We start from the raw sequence: 19,235 nt of genomic DNA, 5'->3' as shown, positions 1-19,235 counted from the left end.
AAGTGAAGCAAATCATGCTGCTCTTCAGTGTTTTTCAGTCATTACTCAAATGACAGCTACAGCACAACACTGGCTCAAATGAACGAAATGAATGACTTGAAAAAGGATTAGTTCATTTTACTGAACGAGATTAAAAGACCCGAGTCAGTAAAAAGAGCAGAACCTCCCATCACTACTTACTATATGTAGCGGAAGTGTCATGTTTATTTTAGGTAACACGCCTCTGCACGTACTTGTTCCTCCGGGATTCTAACCGTGTGACCCCCATGTTCCCCCCGCAGAGGTGATTTATGTAATGTTATGTACACTACAAGTGTACAATAAATTCAGCATTAAATAATATCTACAATCGTTTACCTAAGGCAAGTTAAATGAAACTAAATTTATTTAAGGAAAATTACAGCATTTATAATGTAGTGCTATTTACTGTTTTTTTCAGAGAGAAATATTGCACTTTTAATTGCAGCAGATTTATAAATTCAGTGCATGCATGCACGTATTCCCTGTGTTTCTTTTCTTTTTCTGGTCGGTCACATAACCTGAACAGTATTTTATCAGCTCAGTAAAAGAGCTGTTCGTGCTGTCCGTCACTAGATGGAGATAAATAAACGGGTGTGCAACCTGCCGGAGAAAGAGGAAGAAACTGCTCTGTTTTGCGGATATTTGCTACCAGGAAGGTAAGAAATAGTCTAAATCTGGTTATTTCTGGTAGTTTTGTGATAAGGGACGTTTATCACGGTATTGGCTCCTGGATCGACTTCAACCGACTTACAAACACGAGATGTGTCCTTAAACTTGGATCTCACGACCAAAATCAGTCTTTGATCCACCAAAGCTGTGGCTTTGGGGAAAATAAACTACAGATGTTCCAACAACCAACTGTGGTTGCTTGTTTGTTTCATTTTTCTTATGTATGAAGTCTATGGACATTAAGTGTTTTATACAAACAGCTGATTTTCAGCCAGAAATGAAGCAAATGAATATAAAATGGGGAGGAAGTGATAAAATAATAATGATAATTACAGGCATTAAACAATAATCTATATCTGTATCATATGAAAAAGTCATCATATAGAGTCATATATAAGCTTATATATTTAGTTCTATAAAAGAGTTAAATGTGCACATAGCAAATAAATGCATTTAAATGGTATACTTGCAATTTAATACAACTGAAATACAATACCAATTTCAAGATTTGATTATTTTTTATTATTTTTTATTTATTTATTTATTTATTTTTACAATTTTTATTGTCATTGAAAACTGGAATTAAATTGTATAATCCATATGTCCAGTGCTTTTATCATTAGAGACAATGATATCGTGTTTGTAAAGTTTATTTGCAGCATCTGAATTTTGACTTGATTTCAAGCTTGTTAGCGATGAGTTAGTGTGTCTGTGTTAGTGGAGGGAGGTCAGATTAGGTTTACCTGTAAAAACAAGTCATTGTATTTAAATTTTAAAAGCTTGTCCATATTTTTTATCTTTTTTGTTTAATATTCTGTCGTCATATTTTCCTATATGAACTTACGCTTTGTTAATATCATCTATACATTTTCTCTAGACTTGCTTGCGCCTGTGTTTGTTATTGTGGTAGTTGTGTCACTGCAAAATTATTTATAGAACGTGTTTCCACGGTTTGTCTAAAATCCCCTGTGGATGTGTCTTTTGTATTCTTTGTAAGGGTGTACGAAAAATGATTACTATTATTTTTATTACTACTATCTTATCAATGACTACATTTTGTGTGTAACTTTCACAAGGGAACATCCAGAAGTCTCATGACTTAAAGCCGGATTGCTGTGAGTGAAGTGAAGACTTTGAGAATCTGTGGAGATGACGGATCCTGAGGTGTCTGTGCTGGCAGATTTTAAACACTCTAAAGGGCTGCTGGAGTCTCAAGTACAAGTTGAGTTGTCTGAAAGGTAGGAACAAAAATGCCCCTCTCTGAACTGGCTTCAAATAAAGTCCTTAGCAATGTGAAGTATGTTTTCTACATTGGTGATACTGAATGTGTGGGACTATACCAAAGGGACCTGTAGTGGATTTACTTTAACTTGTACTTGGTAAAGAGAGTGCAAAACAGTTTGCGGATTATGGTTATTTTTGCTATAGATTATTTACTCCATTATTAATTTTTGTCTAGAAAACGTCAGACTGGTTAGATGTGCATATGCATTTATACAATCAGTAGTTGTAACATCATACAGCAATTGGCAGTGGACAGAATGTAATTGCAGCTCTCTCATTAGTCTGTTTTTCTTCAGATTTAACAGGCAGACAGATTCGGCACTGGAGCGTCACATAGAGGACGTGTGGACAGAGCGGGTGTCCAAGGAGCCGTGGCTTTTCAATGAAGCCAAATTCAGACTGCACTCTTTCTGCCTGGTGTCGTCCCACTGTTCCCCCTCATCCTGTGCTTCTGAACATCATCCCTGCACTCACTCATCCAAAGTAGCTTCTTCAGACTGTGTGCAGGATCAGAACGGCAGCAAGAGACTGGAAGATTTAACTTTTGATTCTGATCCCCTGCATGATGATACTCAGAACACAGAACACAGAACAGAAACACTCAGAGCAGAGCCAAGAAACGCATCTAAAAATCACATAGAAAATGCAAGCGTCATCCAACAGACAGAAAGCAAACCAGCTCAAGCGTTATCTGCTTGTAGAGCAGCTGACACGCATGACGAACACACAGGGCCTCTCCTCACTCTCAGACTGGGCCTTACATGCTACAAGGACTACTTAGGGACCAACTGGTCTTGCAGAGTTGCAGAGCTTCGTCAGCGTGGAGAAGAGGAGTTTGCTGATCCTTTAGCATTTCTGGCTCAGCCTCTGGGTGTGGGTGCCATCTTGTGTACAGACAACGGACAAGTGGTGTTGATCAGGAGGAGCCAGAGTGTGGCAGAGGCAGGCGGGCTGCTGGACATCCCGGGAGGTCACCCAGAGCCAAAGGTGGGGAGGAATAAAAAAAAAAAAAAAAGAATGACTGACGAATGTGGCTGATATGTTACTGACACCATCATTGCTGTCTTCAGGCGGTGTGTGAGGACATCAGCATGGTCATGATGCAGCAGAGGCGGGAGGCCGTCGTGTCGGAGCTTTTCAAATCTGTGTGTGCTGAGATCAGAGACGAGGTGAATTTGTCTACATGTGCCTCAAGAGTCAGCTGCCAACAATTTTCAATGGATATTTAATTCAACAGTGAGTTAGTGTCAGGAGTGTAATCACTGCAAGGGTCAAAAAATAAACAGGGAAAAGGGATAGAGCCCAGACCGACGGCCAGGATTTAATATGCTCGGTTGACTCACCTGTAAAACTATCAGTGTGCATTATGTTAAGTAATTCATGCCGGCAAAATGGATTGAGAGAGTAAAAGCATCTGATTTCACAGATTTTAGTAAAATTAGGGAAAGTGTAGAGCGGTACAGTCTGACAGCTTTATAGGTCGCCAAATGAACCCAGGGCCTGTTGGATTAGATTTCATACTGACAGTGTCTCTGTCATGTGAGTTATACTATGTACCTTTTTTATAAACCAGATTGAAAGCACAGTGAAAATCTAAAACAACGTTCACTTCATTCAGTTTTTCTAAAATATTAACAAGCCCTGTTATCCGTCCACTTTCTTTGTTCCACCCTCTCTGCCCTCGTCCAGGTCAATGTTCCCCTGAGCTGCCTCGGAGAGCCCGTCCTCATGGGTGTTGCTCTGAATCACACCAGCGCTGGAAGACCAAGTGCAGAGTTCTATGTGAGGTACCAGTTCCATTCATTTTAGTCTTTGTATTGAATTGTAGCTGCGTGTTCATGTTAAAACTAATACAAGTACAATAAATTAATACTGTCAGGTCTACCATGATACTGGAAAAATGACTGATACACAGGGGTCGACAGTAACGAAGTAAACTTTTTTGAGTATCTGTACTTTACCTGAGTATTATTTTTGGGGGAAACTTTCACTTCACAAAATTTCTACATTTCTATTGATGCTCTCCTTACTCGCTACTTTTGGTCTAGTCTAACTTTACTCCTTCATTGTTTTTAATTGCAATTGTTTTTGTAACACGCACACTTTTGTGTGTGTTCCAGGTAAGAATATGGCCATGATGTATAATCCTCATCCTACCTGGATTATTTCTCCATAATCGGTGGAGTACTACTTCTACTCAATTTGCTGTCAATATCTTTGTCGGAAAGTGTGAATATAATGCCAACAACTTAAATAAATCATAATTTTCATACCAGTCACCCTGAATCTATGACAAGAAGTGCTGTCATAAAAGGAGGCAGAGGAGGAACTAGACATGCACACAGAACAGTCTGTTAATCAAGGTGAATAACAGAGACACACGATTCTGTAGCAGAATCGTATCAGTGAATTGTGTAATGACAATTCCTTTACTGCATTTCCTGAGGTATTTTTTAAATATTTTACTTAATTAATTTTATCAAATACTTTTGTACTTTTACTTAATATTTTGATGAAGCTACTTTTACTTGTATTGGATTAATATTTGACAGCAATACTTTTGCTCAAGTAGTGAAGTTATGTGCTCTGTCCCCCTCTAGCTGATACATAAAGTAATCATTGATCTGTAAAAACAAAACACAACAACAAAAGTGAAACAAAAAGGAACACATTTTTACATACAGTCTGTTTAGAATTTTGTTAAAAAACGCAAATCTCCCTATTTTTTTTTTTTTTTAAGTTGACATGGTTATCGCTTGAAGATCAGCCCGGTAACACAAAAACCGTAGTGCCCCTGTCTGTTATGATTTAAGTTTATACAAAACCTGCAGAGACCTGACCAAGATCAGTGTGGTTTCAGATGAAATAATAGGAGACAGCTAATATAATATGTAACATAATGCAGAGTCAGTGGTATCTGTGTCCTCAGTTGCTCACTTACGTCTGATGAAGTCAGGAAGTTGTACTGGGAAGGAGGAGCAGAGGCCCACGAGTCCACAGATATCGTCTTCCTCAGCAGAAGAGTAAGTTTGCTGTAGTTACAAATGTATAAATGTTTAAAATGAAGGTGAGTGATGGTTGCCTGTGTTTCTGTAGGAGGTGCTGCAGCTGGACCGGAGCCGCTCTCTGTGGACGGAGCTGTGTCCTTCCGCTAAAGGAGCTGTGATGCTTTATCAGACAGTGAAACCAGACGCAGAGAGAGAACGGAGCTGGCAACCAGGAAATTGATCCAATGCACAATTTTTTTCAGATTTCAGGTTTATTAGCACTTTATACACTCTTTGGCCAATGCTTTTGATAAAACTTATCAAAAATACAGAATATTTTTCCCAGTTTGTACATTATTGTACAATAAAAATGTTTTTTTTAAATGTTTTGACTAAAAAAATTTAATTGCATTCAAAAGATTTAAATCTGCATTACCAATTATCATCTATTGGTCTTTGCAGGATGTACAAAATAAACTTTGTAGTCTCTCTTGACTTTTCCTCATCCTTGTAAACACAGGTCATGCAGCAGAATGTGTTTCTTCATGAGTAATTGTTGTAGTTGTAGCTCTGGTCCTGATAAGACGTGTTCCCCTGAAAAGTAAATGATACAAAAACCACATATTTCATGTACTCTTGTGCCATTGCGACTGTCAAGATCAAACAAATTCATGCTCAATGAGTAAAATCATTGTGTAACAGTTCATGTGTTTTTACACAATCTAATGACAACACATGAGCATTGAGGTTGTGTCCCATTGTGTTTCATGGTGAGAAGCTGTAAACATGTAAAGACAACATGGTGATTGTTGTTCTGTTTGCTATGTTGCGCTGGATTTCACAGTTGCATGGGACTCACATATCTTGGGTGCTGGTTCCATGACTGCATGTTGAGTAGCCTGTGTGACGTTGGAGGGCCAAAACGTTGGGGTCTTTTCTTGTGAAATCTGTGTTTCTTCTCCTGTTTGGGGATGGGGGGAAGCAGCCTGCGAGCACAGTTTTTGTACTCCAGCAGGAGCGTCTGCGCATGGTCCTGAGGCAGCTCAACATACTGCAGCTCCTCCATCAGTTCAGTCTGCTGTTCTGGAAGACTGCAGCTCACTGGAGTCAAAGTAAACAGACATTACACACAGCTGTCTCAATTTGCATTGGATTAAAATAGATTGTTTATATATATATATATATATATATATATATATATATATATATATATATATATATACAAAGATTGATTAGCTCAAATCCAAGTTTACTATGTAGCTTCCTGTCTGCTTACGAGGGGCCTGATGGTGCTCATGTTTTGTTTTAGATGCATCAGATCCAAAATCCTTTTTTATAATTACCTTCTAATGGTTGCTAGGAAGTTAAGTCAAAAGCTTTTGGAAAAGCAGAGGGTAAATTGCAAATACAGTCATTATGTTACTAAATTCCTGTAATTATGATGTTGACATGGTATCAGTAAAGCAACAGAGAAACAAAAGTGTCCCTCAGTTCCACTGCCAGCAGCATACGACCACAACACAGACCTTGGAGTTTCAGTAGGGCAGTCTCCGGGATCTGCTCCTCACTCATCTGGTGCTGTGACAGTCGTCTTTTCCACTCGTCTGCAGATGGAAAAACAACCACCACCCACCGCCTGAAGCCTGTGAACAACTTCAGCTTGTGACGGCGTGCAGAGAAATGGGTGTTGCACTGGAAACAGAGATGGCAAAGAGAAGATGGTAAAGTTACTGGAGGCATAAATTCAAGTATGTTTCAGGGCTATAGTGACCAATTAATTCCACGTGATGACGGGTATGCATGGTGAAGTAACTCATGTTTATGTGAGACATATGGACATTTGGAGTAAAGTATATATAAGTTATTATACTATTAATTGGTATAGGTATATACACAGCTAGGTTTCACTGGCCAACAGTGTCCCTTAATGGGGTTTACAGGAGTACAAGTTCAAAGTGAGGAGTTACCTGGTCCAGGATGTAGTTCCCAGGAGTCTGAGCAGCAATTTTGATTAAATCAGTTAGACACTGGGAGGCCTGCTGCAGCCTGCTGTCCCTCTGTCCGCCACTCTAAACACAAACAGGTCAAACATAGTCTGATCAGTTGGTCAGAAGTTGAACATGGTCTTTGAATGTAAAAATAAAACTTGAGTGAAGACTTGAGGTCTGACTGACAATCATACATGCCAGCAGCTCCTCTGTGCCTAGAAGCCTGTAGTGTTTCTCTGTATGCTGTTTCATGTGAGTCCTAGCCCAGTGGCTTTTCCCAGATCCAGGAAGACCAACCATCAACAACACCTGAAAGGACGAGGAGAGATGTCAAATCTGACAAGTTTACAGGCAAATTTTTATACAGCACTCACCTATTTAGTTCTTTCACATGAGACCTCCTGTTCAAGAACTTTTCCCTCATTAATCTACAGAGTCTCCCATTCATTTTCTAATGGAGCTCATTTCACCACAAAATTCACCAAAACAATTGTAGTTTCACGATTGTGAAACTACAATTGTTGTCACACCAATTGCTTCATTGGCAATTTAGCCCTTAAAAAAAAATAAATCAAAACTTTTGCTCCAGCTGCAGGGGCTGCTATGGTTGAATAATTGTGATGCTTTAAATCGCAGTAACTAATAAAATTGTTTAATAGTACGTTCCTTATTATGGATACCCAAATACTAAGTGCATTGCTCACCTCACCAAGTGCTTGTGAAGAAGGGGCCAATGTTGAGCGCACCCTGTGCCTAGCAGGTAGAGATGCCAGTGTTGTAAAACCAGGAGGGCTGGGGTACCACGGAGGAGAAGTGGGCTCAAGAAGCAATCTGACTGAACAGCTCTTGCAAAAGATGTGCGGAAACAAAGGACGACCGTGCAGTACAGAGGTGCTTGGGCAAAAGGCCACACCCATGAAACAGCCATTTTTAAAGAAAGAGAGATGCACAGCATCATCTGTGGAGAAAGACTGTGGGTGTGCAGGTGTTAATATAAAACACAAACAGTCAGAAACTATACAGCTACTTTAGAAAAGCGTAACTCACAGCATAGCAGCCAATGATGTCTCCCTCTGAGCAAGGCTCACCAAAATCCTCCTCCCTTCCACCTGATACTTTTTTACCACGCCCATCATAAGCAAAAGAGAGTTCATCCTCACCTGGTGTGAGAAGTGTTGATAACCAGAGAAAAGTAGAAGCATGTTACTATTAAAAGGCCTTTTAATCAAACACATCTTGAGAGACGAACCATCGGGGAGACCAACTTATTTCGAAAAGCAGAATGAAATCATTCTCACCCAGAAGCAGAGATGCATCAGCCACCGACCAGCCAATTCTCAGACCATAGGGCTTTGCGACCTCTTGTAACTCGGTCTGTGTAGGTAACAACTTTCTCTCCAGCCTCACCTCAAAGCCCACCCTGCCCTGAAACACCCCGTGAGTGAGCCTGGAGCCGGACCAGAGTGAGGGGAACTCAGCCCAAAACCGTGGCTGCCCACAAGATCCATCAGGACCCACCTCAAAGTGGAGGTGACTGTCATCTGTGAGAAGAAAGAGGCATTTAAAATGCCTCTGTCCTGCAACTTAATCAAAAAAAAAAAAAACAAACTACTCCTTCTAGGATTAGTCCCCTTATAACTTTCAACACTGTAACAACATAACATTTCTCCATCAATAAGCTGGGTGTCGTCCAAAGACTTACATGGATGTAGTCTGACTTTATCTTCATCCTTCTCCTCTGCAATCTCTCTGTCCGCAGCAGGTTGAGGTGATTTGGCTCTGGCCGTGAGATACAAAGTAACACATTCTGATTTAGTATAACCAAATGTGAGATAGTTTCACTATGATCTAATCACTATTACAATTTTGTTTCCTTTTTTTGTTATGGAACTTGTGAAGCTTAGAGATATATTTAAGTCAATTGAAAGGTGGTCCGTCTTTTTCCCAGTGAAACGTGGAAGCACCTGCCTATCATGGGAGCAGATTTATGGTAAATAGAAGCCAAAGAGAAGCTGCAGACTGATGCTGCTACATACATTCATGAAACATCAGATTTGAATGCATTAAAATCACCAAATGCAATGTTATGTGTTGCACTTTTATTTTAACCATTATACTTACAGCTATCCAACACATAACTACCTAAACTGAGTAGAGATTCATAGAGAACATCATGGAGTCCCCCTGGGGCCCCCCCTAGTGCTGCTAAAAATAGTTTTGAGTAGTTTTTTCTCCTCGTCGAATTTATTTCAGTGAACTGATAAATAACAAATGTTGAAGCAGAATGTACTGCTTTTTAGCGTTTTGCCTCACTTTAAATACGGTGCAGCTTGAATTACCTTTTATATCGCATCTCCTCCTTGAACTCGTAGAAAGCTCTCCCCCTGCCCGGGTCCTCCGCCACCGGCCCTGACACCAGCTCATGGCCGCGCTGTGGTGTGTCCCCGCCGGCCTCAGTGTCGGTCTGTGTGCCGGTTTCCGTGAACTCTCCGGTGCTGTGCGGCCGACGTGGCTCGGTGACACCCGGCTCGGGAGGTGTCGGTTCGCGGTCGTGCTGTTGGTTCAGCCGGGTCTCCGTGTCTGCCCACGTCTGTCCCGTCTCTAAGAAAGTCCACAGCCTGTCCACCAGCTCAGCCTTCAGTCCCCGACTGTCCAGCCCAACTTCCTTCAGTCTGGACCGGAGCTCCGCCACCTTCAGCTTCTTCACCTCCGTTAGCTTCATTGTTACCGAGCGGAGAGCCGGCCGGCTGCTTCCTCATCCAAACCGCAGAAATGAAGTAAAATTAAGTAAAACGAAGCAGCAGAGGAAGAAACGTTCGGAGTCCGGAGCGCCGTTCAATATGGTGCCCTGCGTTGTGATTGGCTGCTGGGCCTGTAAACACTTTACTTTGTTTTTGTTTGCCGGCAGATTCAAACCTCTGTGGGACCTTCAGCGCCCCGTGTGGCCAGAAATGGTACTAAACATTTATCAATCTGCCACTGCTCTCCCACACAGATCTTATTTTGTGGGAAAACCGGTGACCCGGTGGGTATCGGTGTTGTGTCACGCCTGGATGGTACTGTGTTCGATTCCCGAGCCTGGAGCCTTTCTGTGTGGAGTTTGTATGTTCTACTTGTGCCGGGTACTCCAACTTCCTCCCACAGTTTTAAGACTAAGATGTTTAAGATGTTGAAGTTAACTGGTGACTACCAACCTGTCCAGGGTGCATATCCAAGGTACACCATGAAGAGACACGTGGTTAAGACAAAAGTCCTTCACGGTGGGATGCTTTTATTTAATGAACAAGATAAATGCACATTCATATAAATAGGCAGGTAGCAGCAGTAAAAAACTGGACCATTATCAGTCATAAAACAAACAAACAAAAAACATATTGCATCTTAAAATTAATTTAATTGACAAAGCCGTCTCATCTCTTTTCTTCAAATTTCCTGCTCCTCTGTTTGTGTGTCATTACAACCACTTGGGTCAAAGAAAAAGATATTTTTAAGAACTGGTTTTTAAACACTCACATGTCCCAACCTCTCTCTCAATAGCAAATTGTCACAGATCCTTCATTTTTCATTTTCTGCAGTCTTCACAGATAATTACAGAAGATTATTCTGCTTTGTTAACACCCAACAAATAGCTGTGTCAACACAAACAGCATCATAACAGAAATCGTCACAAGAAGAGAATAGGACAGCAGCAAATTTTCTGTTATGCAACAGAACATTCAGTTCATGCTCACACAGTGAGCCTGTTTCACGTACATGGTGGCCCAGTTTCACTCTCACCACATGCTTCACAATAAAAGCACTTCAGTACAGCATCTGAATATTATACTCAGAACAAGTCACCAAAACATTTTCTCCCTGATGAGGACATAATTGTACGAAATTTTCAGACCTCATCAACACTGTAACCAAGCATACATATTAAATATACTAAAAATGAGAATTAAGCATCAATTCACAAAGTTGGACTCAAATGACAAACACAAGTAATTGCTTCAAAGTAACTTTGAGATTATGACATGACTGAACTCCTTCTTGGCATTTTCTTATTTTGTAAAATTCCTTTTGTCTCCAGAAAGGCTTGAGAGTAGTCCCAGTTTGTGCCTCCTATTTTCAGAATCCTTCGAACCTGTTTTATGGTTTATGATGGATACTACTACAACTACAAATAATAATAATAAAAATAACGCAGAATCATAAAGTGCCTCTTTTTTGTATCATGTATATCATGTATTTCACAAGTCTAATGCATATTGTTATTAACTGATTTATATAGGTGTAACTGCCAGTGATTGAGGCATTAAAGACCCATATTTTGCTGAGGCAGTGGTTCTTTTTCATCAGGTGAGCAGTATGACCAACATTGATGTCTTCACATTGCCAATTTTTCAATATTTCCAACTCAGGATTATAATTGGAAGCTAAATTTAAATAGTTTTCTAATTCAGTTGTTTATAATAACTTTTGAACTAAAAAAAATGATTTACTTTGCCCAGCGCAGAATATTTTCTCCTTACGGTTAGAGGTATGTTTAAGAATTTCAGAAATCAGATTAGGTGATATTTATCAGAAAAATGGAGATGTAATTCTGTGACACAATTGTAATAAACACCTATGAGGCACAAACTGGTACTAATTCATTGTGTCACTATGCAGTTATACGCCAATGTCATTTTCTGGTCAGGCTCCGTTATAGAATATGCTGGATTATATCAAAATATATAGATAGCTTTATTATTATTATGTCTTAAAACATACTTAAACCATTCATATTCTACATGCAGAAGTACTGTAGAGTTGACACTATTAGTAATTATCAGGGAAAAAATGAATTGAATGTAATTTATATGGTGCAACACGTGATATCACTACCACATCTACTCGCCTAGACTAAGATGGTGGGTGTCACTTGAAGATGTGGCGGTGAGGGGTAGCTGCTTACTGACATATTGTCCCCCAGCAGCAGCTCTTTCTCTCGGGGAAGACAAGGCCCGCTGATATGCTGGCTGTGGGAGTGATAGAGCCGCAGGAAAGCCAGGATAGATTGAGCCAGCCACAGAGCAGTCACACACCACAGAGATGCCTGAAGACACAAAGCGTGACCATATTAACAGACACAAAAAGGCCAAAGAGCAAATGTATGTGTACAAAACGTAAAAGCAAGGAATTCTGCTTCGTGAGTGTCTGCAAAACTCAAAAGTTATTCAAGAATGGATTTGTTTGAAAAGCTACATTAATTTATAAATTCTTTTAAAATATAATATAATATAATATAATATAAATAAAACTAGGCTACTGGAATAATGGCCAGGTTCGAAATGGGTATGACCATAGCTATCTATAGTCTGCATTGTTTCTGTGTGGAATTGTTAACACTCTTACCTGTGCCAGACTGAGTTCCGTGTAGAAAGAGGTGGTGTCTACATCCAGGTAAAGAGGAATCGACTCCGACTCTGCACAGCTAAAGACAAACAAACATGAGGGATGAGAAAGGATTCCTGACACTCAGAATGAGGTTGCAAACATTGCATATTAGCCAACCATTTATTTTTTTACTTATTGGTACTATAAGAACTGAGTTCATGGATTGGTTGTTTGACACAAAAGTAATGGGCAATTACAATTTTAAAGAAAATTGTTTTTAGTGTAGTTTTATGGGGACAAGCGTGAGACAAAACCAGACATTTGAAAACATCACTTCATGTGAGTTACATAGTCACTGAGACATTGTTAAATCCAAATGAATTTTTCTGTTTTCTTTTTTTTGTTTTGTTTTAGTGTTCCTTCCTTTGTGTATCTCCCATGTTTTCCTTGTATATGAACTCTTTGTTGAGTTGATTCTGGGTACCTTTGAGCTAACAAATGGAGTGCGGCAGGTAAAGCTTTCATATGCTGTGATAGAAATGATGTGTACATATCTGGCGACCAACTTTCACCATATCACTATTTAAAAATGTACAGCCTATGATGCTCCACCAGGAGTGCATCAAAGAGCACAGTACAACTAACCTGTATGTCCGCGTATTGTCATCAGTCACAGTGTCACACCACGAGACCAGACCCAGAGACAAGATGACACTGGCCCCTCCAGACAAGAAGAGCACGCACACGCTCAATAGTACCGTGAGGAAGGATGAAAACAAGGTGCTGAGGAGGAACACACAAAACAGATATTACACATACTTTGGTAACTTTTTCATAAGTCAGTGGTGTTTATTATTGTTATTGATTAATGTGCACTTAATAAATGTTGATTTTCATTTTTTTACCCAAAATGGTGCACCTCCCCCCCACCCTCTGAAGCTGCAGAACTATATTTCACATTGTCAAAAAACTTTAGATTGTTATTGTTTTGTACAAAAAAAAGTACATTAATTTAGAATAGAAGCAAATTTCTACATGGATATGGATCCGCAGACAAGACTAATATAAAAAGATTATATGAAAAGTCTGAAGTGCATTTCTAATAGTACCTCCAATTACTATAATCACGATACTGCAACTCCAGCGGCAACTGCTCTTACACAACTACAATAATAACATAATAATAATAATAATCATAATGCCATGACCGCGTATAGAAGATAACACTTGATAGATGTCAATATAATAAATATGAACTATTTAAAATTCCCTGCTGGAATGAAAGTCAGCATGTAAAATACGTATCTCCTGTTTGTGTTGTTTGTGTTGTTTGTGTTGTTTACTCACTCGTCATGTCGTCCGTGCAGATAAAACAGGCTCCTCCAGCCCTGCGCTGCTCCGTACAGCACCGTGAAAATACCCACAAACGTGGCGAACTGGCAGGCGGCCGGTGGGCCCCACTGCTGCACCACCAGGTGAGACACGTCTCCGGGCTCCCCCGGCAGCTCAGCCCGGTCCTCGGACGTCCAGTAGCCGGTGGAGAAGAGCGCGCAGCGGCCTTTGAACGCCGAGCCGTTGAGGGCCATGGGGACGACCACCAGCAGGCCCGCCGCCATGGACAGGGCGTGGACGGCACAGTGAGCCAGCAGCAGCCGCCGGTCCAGCTCCATGTCGGGGCGTCAGACTAGACTGAGCTAGCGGAAGTCCTCCCGTTGTTTCAGGGTGTCGGGTTTTATCGCTGCTTTCCCGTTTCCATCCCAGAAAAACCGATCACGGCGGTGGGTATTTAAAGACGGCAGGGCGGGGACCGACGGGCCGGTTACACAACGGCGGAGGGGCGGAGCGGGACGTCTCACTCCGCCGCTTCCTCCGAGAACCAGAGAAAAACGAGCGTCGCCACCGTCACATAATTGGGTATTCTGTACTTGTTTTACTCCACTTTATTTATGTGATAATATAACAACGTAAAATACATTGAAAGTGAAAGTTGTGCCAAATATATGTAGATCCTGATACAATATAATGTCGTTGCTGTTAATGTGAGGGTGAGGGTGAGGGTGATATTAAGGAGGCTTCATCGGTAGTCCCCCTAAAGTGCATCCTAAATTTACTGCTAAAAATGCATTGGAGTTAAAACTAAAAGCGTAAACCTTAGAGGAGATTTTTATATTCACAATAGCCAGGTCTGATATCTTTCAAGTGCAAACAGTGAGGTGACTGCTGCTTTTTACTGTAGCCGCCGGGTTTTAAGTAGAAGTGTGATGCATCTGTTCACATAAGCGATCGTTTGGACTTCAGACTGCTCCATCAGTGACGTGCTGCGGTCGCAGTTTCCCCGGCTGGCCTCTTTTCCTCAGCTGTCACAGAGGAGGATTTAATCATTTAATCACCCTGCAGACGGATTGATGTGTCTGATTTCAGTGAGAAAGACAGATCAATGACGCCAGTTAGCAGCCATTAAGGCCTAACAGATCTCAACTCAACACAACACTACTTTTAGATAGAAAAAGAAAAAAATAGATCATCTCCCGTATTTTCCAAAGCAATCGATGCTTTCTGTTACAATGAAACGACTTCTAAGGGTTTACAATTAAATTGTGAACTGGACCTTTAGATTTTCTCGGTGGTTGTTCATCCATGTTTTCTTCTTTTTAAGAGCATAGCTCATCATCTCTTACATAAATAGCACGCCAGTGAGTTCGACTGCATACACAAGACTCTGGATCACCACATGAGTCCATCTTAAAATTTGGCATCTTAAGAATTTGGTGGGCCAAAGAAGCAGAGGTGGTCTGTGTATCGCCTGACATGGCTCTGGAGAAAGAGCAGGAGCGGTATCTGATGTCTTTGAAAGTCCCCCTGTGAAGTCCAGTTGAGGTGCCACACTTTGGAAGAATGTGAGGAGGGGCAGGGGGTAAGTACTTCTCTGGAGGAAAGACACTGATGGCGCCTCACCCCCCAACCCCAGAACAACAGGCCCCCGAGATTCATGGCCATATCGACTATGAAAACTGCAGAGGTTGTAGGTTTATTTTTGAATAGTTAAAAGGTGATAAAACTGAAAAAATAAAAATGAAATTGGACTTAGATGTGCAACATGTATATCTAAAGAGAAATGCAAAAATAAAAATAAGCTTTCTAATTGGGAGCAACAACACTGAGCACAGTTTTCAACAATCGTGCCTTAATAACGTTTTTTTTTTTTTATTCTAACTATTTCGCTACATTATGGTCTCCCAGGAAAGTATTTATTCCTCACGTCATTAAAAAAGTCGCCTTATTTAAAGACTGTGATAACACACTTCAGATTTTACTGGGGTCAAAATGCCGAAACCCGGGATCGAACCAGGGACCTTTAGATCTTCAGTCTAACGCTCTCCCAACTGAGCTATTTCGGCGATGAGGTTGACGAAGCACATCTGCAGCATTTAGACGACATTTACAAACATTTTGCTGTAATTTTAGCTCAGAGACTGACAAAAACAGGGGGGGGACTCAGGCCTGGACTCGTTACGTACACTTTGCCTCTTATTTGCTCTCGATCGGTGGGACGCGCCTGGTGACGTCACTACACGCCCAGCTTTGTGAAGCGCAGAGGCTGCTGGGAAGAAAGGTCAAGAATCGCAGGCTGGCGGAGAGACAGGTCCTCCGCGGTGTCACGGATTACCCGATAACACAGGAAAACCCGGTGTGATGACTTTAATGAAACAGTCCGGTGTATGGTAGGGACACATCAGAGCCGGCTCATCTCCGGGAGTGACTCCGCCGACACAACTCTGTCCCGCAGCTAATGCTAGCTGGCTAGCGGCTGCATTGTTATTGTTTTTGCTCTGTTTGGGGCCCATTGTAACGTACCAGCCGGAGGGTCCTCAGCCGAGGCGGGGACCCGGTCTACCTGAGTGATGGTCTGGTGTCCGTCCCGGGACAATGGATGTGAAATCCAGCAGCGTCGGCCACCACCGGCTCCTGGTCGTCCTGCTCATGGCGCTGGTCTCTGGCGTCATTATGATCCAGTACATGTGTCCGGGCAGGTCCGAGTGCCTGACGCTGCACCAGGTGGGATCCTGGTTTAAACGCGGCGGTGCGGCTGGGTCCCGGAGCCGAGGTGATGAAGCTCAGGATGGGATCCAGAGGGATCCGTACAGCGCAGAGGACGGAGCTCTGGTCCGCTTCGTCCCCCGCTTCAACTTCACCAAATCGGATTTAAATCGCGTCGTTGACTTCAACATCAAAGGGGACGATGTCATTGTTTTTCTGCACATCCAGAAAACAGGCGGCACCACGTTTGGCCGACACCTGGTGCGGAACATTCAGCTGGAGAGGCCGTGTGACTGCCATGCAGGCCAGAAGAAATGCACCTGTTACCGGCCAGGTAAGAAGGAAACGTGGCTGTTCTCCCGGTTCTCTACGGGCTGGAGCTGCGGGCTTCATGCTGACTGGACCGAGCTCACCAGATGTGTCCCCTCACGCATGGACTCACGAGAGGCCCCCAAGAACCTGCCCAGGTTGGTGAAGTGCGGTGGGCTTGGCCCATTTTAACATGATTTATGACAATGACAATGACTTCATACATAACTCTTTGTGTTCGCACAAATGCTTATAAATCCACCCAGCAAATCAACATTATTGCGTGACTTATCAGTTTATTCGTATTCTTTTGGAAATCAGAATCAGCTTTGTTACAATTGAATTTAAATTAATGCCTACTTTTTGTCCAATGTATTGATAACAACACTGGTCAATAATGATATCTACAATATGTTTTGAATCATCTTATTTCAGAACTAATGTCTTCTTTTTCTCTGCAGAAGGAACTATTACTACATCACCATTTTAAGAGACCCGGTGTCACGCTACCTGAGCGAGTGGCGTCATGTGCAGCGTGGTGCCACATGGAAAGCCTCCTTGCATGTGTGTGACGGACGTTCACCAACACTGTCTGAGCTACCAAGCTGCTACTCAGGAGATGACTGGTCAGGTTGCTCCCTGCAGGAATTCATGGACTGCCCGTACAATCTGGCCAACAACCGGCAGACCCGCATGCTGGCTGACCTCAGTCTGGTGGGCTGCTACAATGTTTCTGCTATGAGTGAGGAAGAGCGCTGGGGAGTTCTCCTGGAGAGTGCTAAACGTAACCTACGGGGCATGGCCTTCTTTGGGCTGACAGAGTACCAGCGTAAGACCCAGTACCTGTTTGAGCGAACATTCAACTTGGAGTTTATTGCACCCTTCACACAGCTCAACGGCACACGCGCTTCCAGCGTTGAGGTTCCCTCTGAGACTCAACACAGAATACGGCAGCTCAACCAGTGGGACGTAGAGCTATATGAGTACGCTCGTGACCTTTTTCTGCAGCGCTTCCAGGTGGCAAGGCAGCAGGAACGCAGGCAGGCCAGAGAGAAACGCCAGCAGGAGAGGAGGCGGCTCCATGGAAAGCTCACAACAAAGCAAGGGAGGCAGATGAAACCTACAGAAACACCCAACCAACATGGCAGCCGCTCTGCTGTAACTGAGGAGCTGCAGAGGGAGAAGGCTGGTGGAGACAGTGTGGAGTCAGAGGCCCTACTCCCAGAGTGGTGGGATCTGGATGAGAATAGCACTATGGATGATTACGCAGATAATGTGGAACAATGGTAGTGACAAAAGAATTAGGAGGGTCATAATACTAAGTGTACCGAATTTTGCCTTGTCTAGTGTTAATGAATCTGGGTTATTTTTATCATTTGCTTACACAATGTTTCTCTCTCTTTATGAACTGTTTTAAAACAACACATTTATTTATTGATACTGATTATATTTCTTTGCCACAACCGGGTAAAAGCTCTGATAAAGTTACCTGCAATCATATACTTTTAACTGTTCACACAAGCCTTGTAGACTGTTCTACTGGCCTTCAGACACATCTCAGTTCTTGTGATGTAGCATGAAACAAGGGTATTTTGTTCTTTGTCGTCAAAAGGAACGATGTTTAAATGTTTAAAATGTGCTCCTGTGTGCCAGGTTATTGTTATATTGAAATGTTATATGAAATGCATACATTTTAAAATGTACATTTTTTTTAAGTGTCTCATAAGTGTCAGAAGGACAATGGAACTTTCATAGATACCTCAATGTGTTGCATTAACTGACAATGTTGTAAAATTTAATGAATATGCCCCAAGTCTCAGTTTTTTATATTAAATCCTTTTACATGTACCAAACTTGCTCAATTTTTGCCACACAGATATTTTCCTTTCCTTTGTCTGATCATGAACAGAACAGACTGAAAACGTTTGCTTTACATGTGTAGGCCTTTGAAATACCAGCAGGGAGCGCCGGGGACCTTTGAATTAAATTGGAAGTTCCTGGTTGGAATGCTGGGCAGATCGTTGACCACACAGTTTATTCTTAAATTCGGTTGGAAAGAAATTGAAGCATTTATCATTCTGGTGCTCAGAGGATTCAACAGTGGGATTGCTTTAGACAGCTGCCCATAGAAGTGGAAGAACTGTGCAGTAACATAATGAAAATGCTCTAAATTTCCTAAAGATTATTTGATTGGTAAAAGGTGGTATTACTTATTATTTGTATCAGTAGAGATGTATTTCTTTAAAAAGTTGAGGGATTAGAACACAGTCAAGAGGATTTTTTTTTTACTATTTACACTAAAATAAAAAAAAAAAAAAAACTACATTTCTCACTATTCTAAAATTTGGGCCTGGATTCTGTCTTCAAATTTGTGACTGATTTTATTTATGTCCCAGTTTGTGAATTTCATATCAAAAATTATACACAAACTATTATAACACCCAAGAAGACAATTTCTGGTCCATTATGGGAAGCAATGTTGCTCCTCTGACTTTGTTGCTTATTTTAACCCGGGAGATGCTACATTTGCCATATTGTTGCCTGTAGCCTGTAGTTATAACTATTTAGAAATGGCTGC

The 19,235-nt window shown here is 41.6% G+C and overlaps 4 protein-coding genes and 1 non-coding gene across 8 annotated transcripts; 2 read left to right on the top strand and 3 right to left on the bottom strand.

Moving 5' to 3' along the window:
• The first annotated feature begins 605 nt into the window (after window positions 1-605).
• nudt22 (nudix (nucleoside diphosphate linked moiety X)-type motif 22) lies at window positions 606-5,657 on the top strand. 3 transcript variants are annotated; one of them, XR_003841146.1, is made up of 7 exons: window positions 606-677; window positions 1,767-1,928; window positions 2,271-2,961; window positions 3,045-3,143; window positions 3,664-3,756; window positions 4,095-4,997; window positions 5,071-5,124. XR_003841146.1 is itself a non-coding variant. In XM_029512333.1 (7 exons), exons 2-7 carry the CDS (start codon window positions 1,840-1,842, stop codon window positions 5,200-5,202), a joined length of 1,203 nt encoding a protein of 400 aa, XP_029368193.1. In that variant the 5' UTR covers window positions 606-677; window positions 1,767-1,839; the 3' UTR covers window positions 5,203-5,657. The 3 variants fall into 3 exon arrangements, 1 of the variants encoding a protein (XP_029368193.1); XR_003841147.1 differs by having other exon boundaries at window positions 3,664-3,761; XM_029512333.1 differs by having other exon boundaries at window positions 3,664-3,761; window positions 4,904-4,997; window positions 5,071-5,657.
• LOC115049799 (heterogeneous nuclear ribonucleoprotein U-like protein 2) lies at window positions 5,221-9,784 on the bottom strand. Of its 2 annotated transcripts, XM_029512332.1 has the most exons (11): window positions 9,289-9,784; window positions 8,652-8,728; window positions 8,468-8,490; window positions 8,248-8,374; window positions 7,997-8,109; window positions 7,654-7,920; window positions 7,136-7,258; window positions 6,929-7,030; window positions 6,488-6,653; window positions 5,821-6,062; window positions 5,221-5,555 (listed from the first exon to the last, which is right to left on the bottom strand). In XM_029512332.1, the coding sequence occupies exons 1-11, from the start codon at window positions 9,669-9,671 to the stop codon at window positions 5,505-5,507; spliced, it is 1,674 nt and encodes a 557-aa protein (XP_029368192.1). In that variant the 5' UTR covers window positions 9,672-9,784; the 3' UTR covers window positions 5,221-5,504. The 2 variants fall into 2 exon arrangements, with proteins under 2 accessions (XP_029368192.1, XP_029368191.1); XM_029512331.1 differs by having other exon boundaries at window positions 8,248-8,490.
• A 415-nt stretch (window positions 9,785-10,199) lies between these two features.
• LOC115049955 (transmembrane protein 179) lies at window positions 10,200-14,375 on the bottom strand. Its single transcript, XM_029512621.1, has 4 exons — window positions 13,658-14,375; window positions 12,956-13,093; window positions 12,329-12,407; window positions 10,200-12,029 (listed from the first exon to the last, which is right to left on the bottom strand). Exons 1-4 carry the CDS (start codon window positions 13,978-13,980, stop codon window positions 11,832-11,834), a joined length of 738 nt encoding a protein of 245 aa, XP_029368481.1. The 5' UTR covers window positions 13,981-14,375; the 3' UTR covers window positions 10,200-11,831.
• A 1,260-nt stretch (window positions 14,376-15,635) lies between these two features.
• trnaf-gaa (transfer RNA phenylalanine (anticodon GAA)) lies at window positions 15,636-15,708 on the bottom strand. The gene has a single exon. It is a non-coding gene; the product is annotated as a tRNA-Phe (tRNA).
• A 196-nt stretch (window positions 15,709-15,904) lies between these two features.
• On the top strand, window positions 15,905-18,499 carry hs6st2 (heparan sulfate 6-O-sulfotransferase 2). The gene is made up of 2 exons (XM_029512620.1): window positions 15,905-16,815; window positions 17,119-18,499. The coding sequence occupies exons 1-2, from the start codon at window positions 16,238-16,240 to the stop codon at window positions 17,945-17,947; spliced, it is 1,407 nt and encodes a 468-aa protein (XP_029368480.1). The 5' UTR covers window positions 15,905-16,237; the 3' UTR covers window positions 17,948-18,499.
• Window positions 18,500-19,235: the final 736 nt, after the last annotated feature.

Source organism: Echeneis naucrates, chromosome 10 (assembly GCF_900963305.1).
Source record: "Echeneis naucrates chromosome 10, fEcheNa1.1, whole genome shotgun sequence".
NCBI lineage: Eukaryota > Metazoa > Chordata > Actinopteri > Carangiformes > Echeneidae > Echeneis > Echeneis naucrates.
The sequence above is the reverse complement of the archived record's forward strand: the minus strand, read 5'-3'. Positions and strand labels throughout refer to the sequence as shown.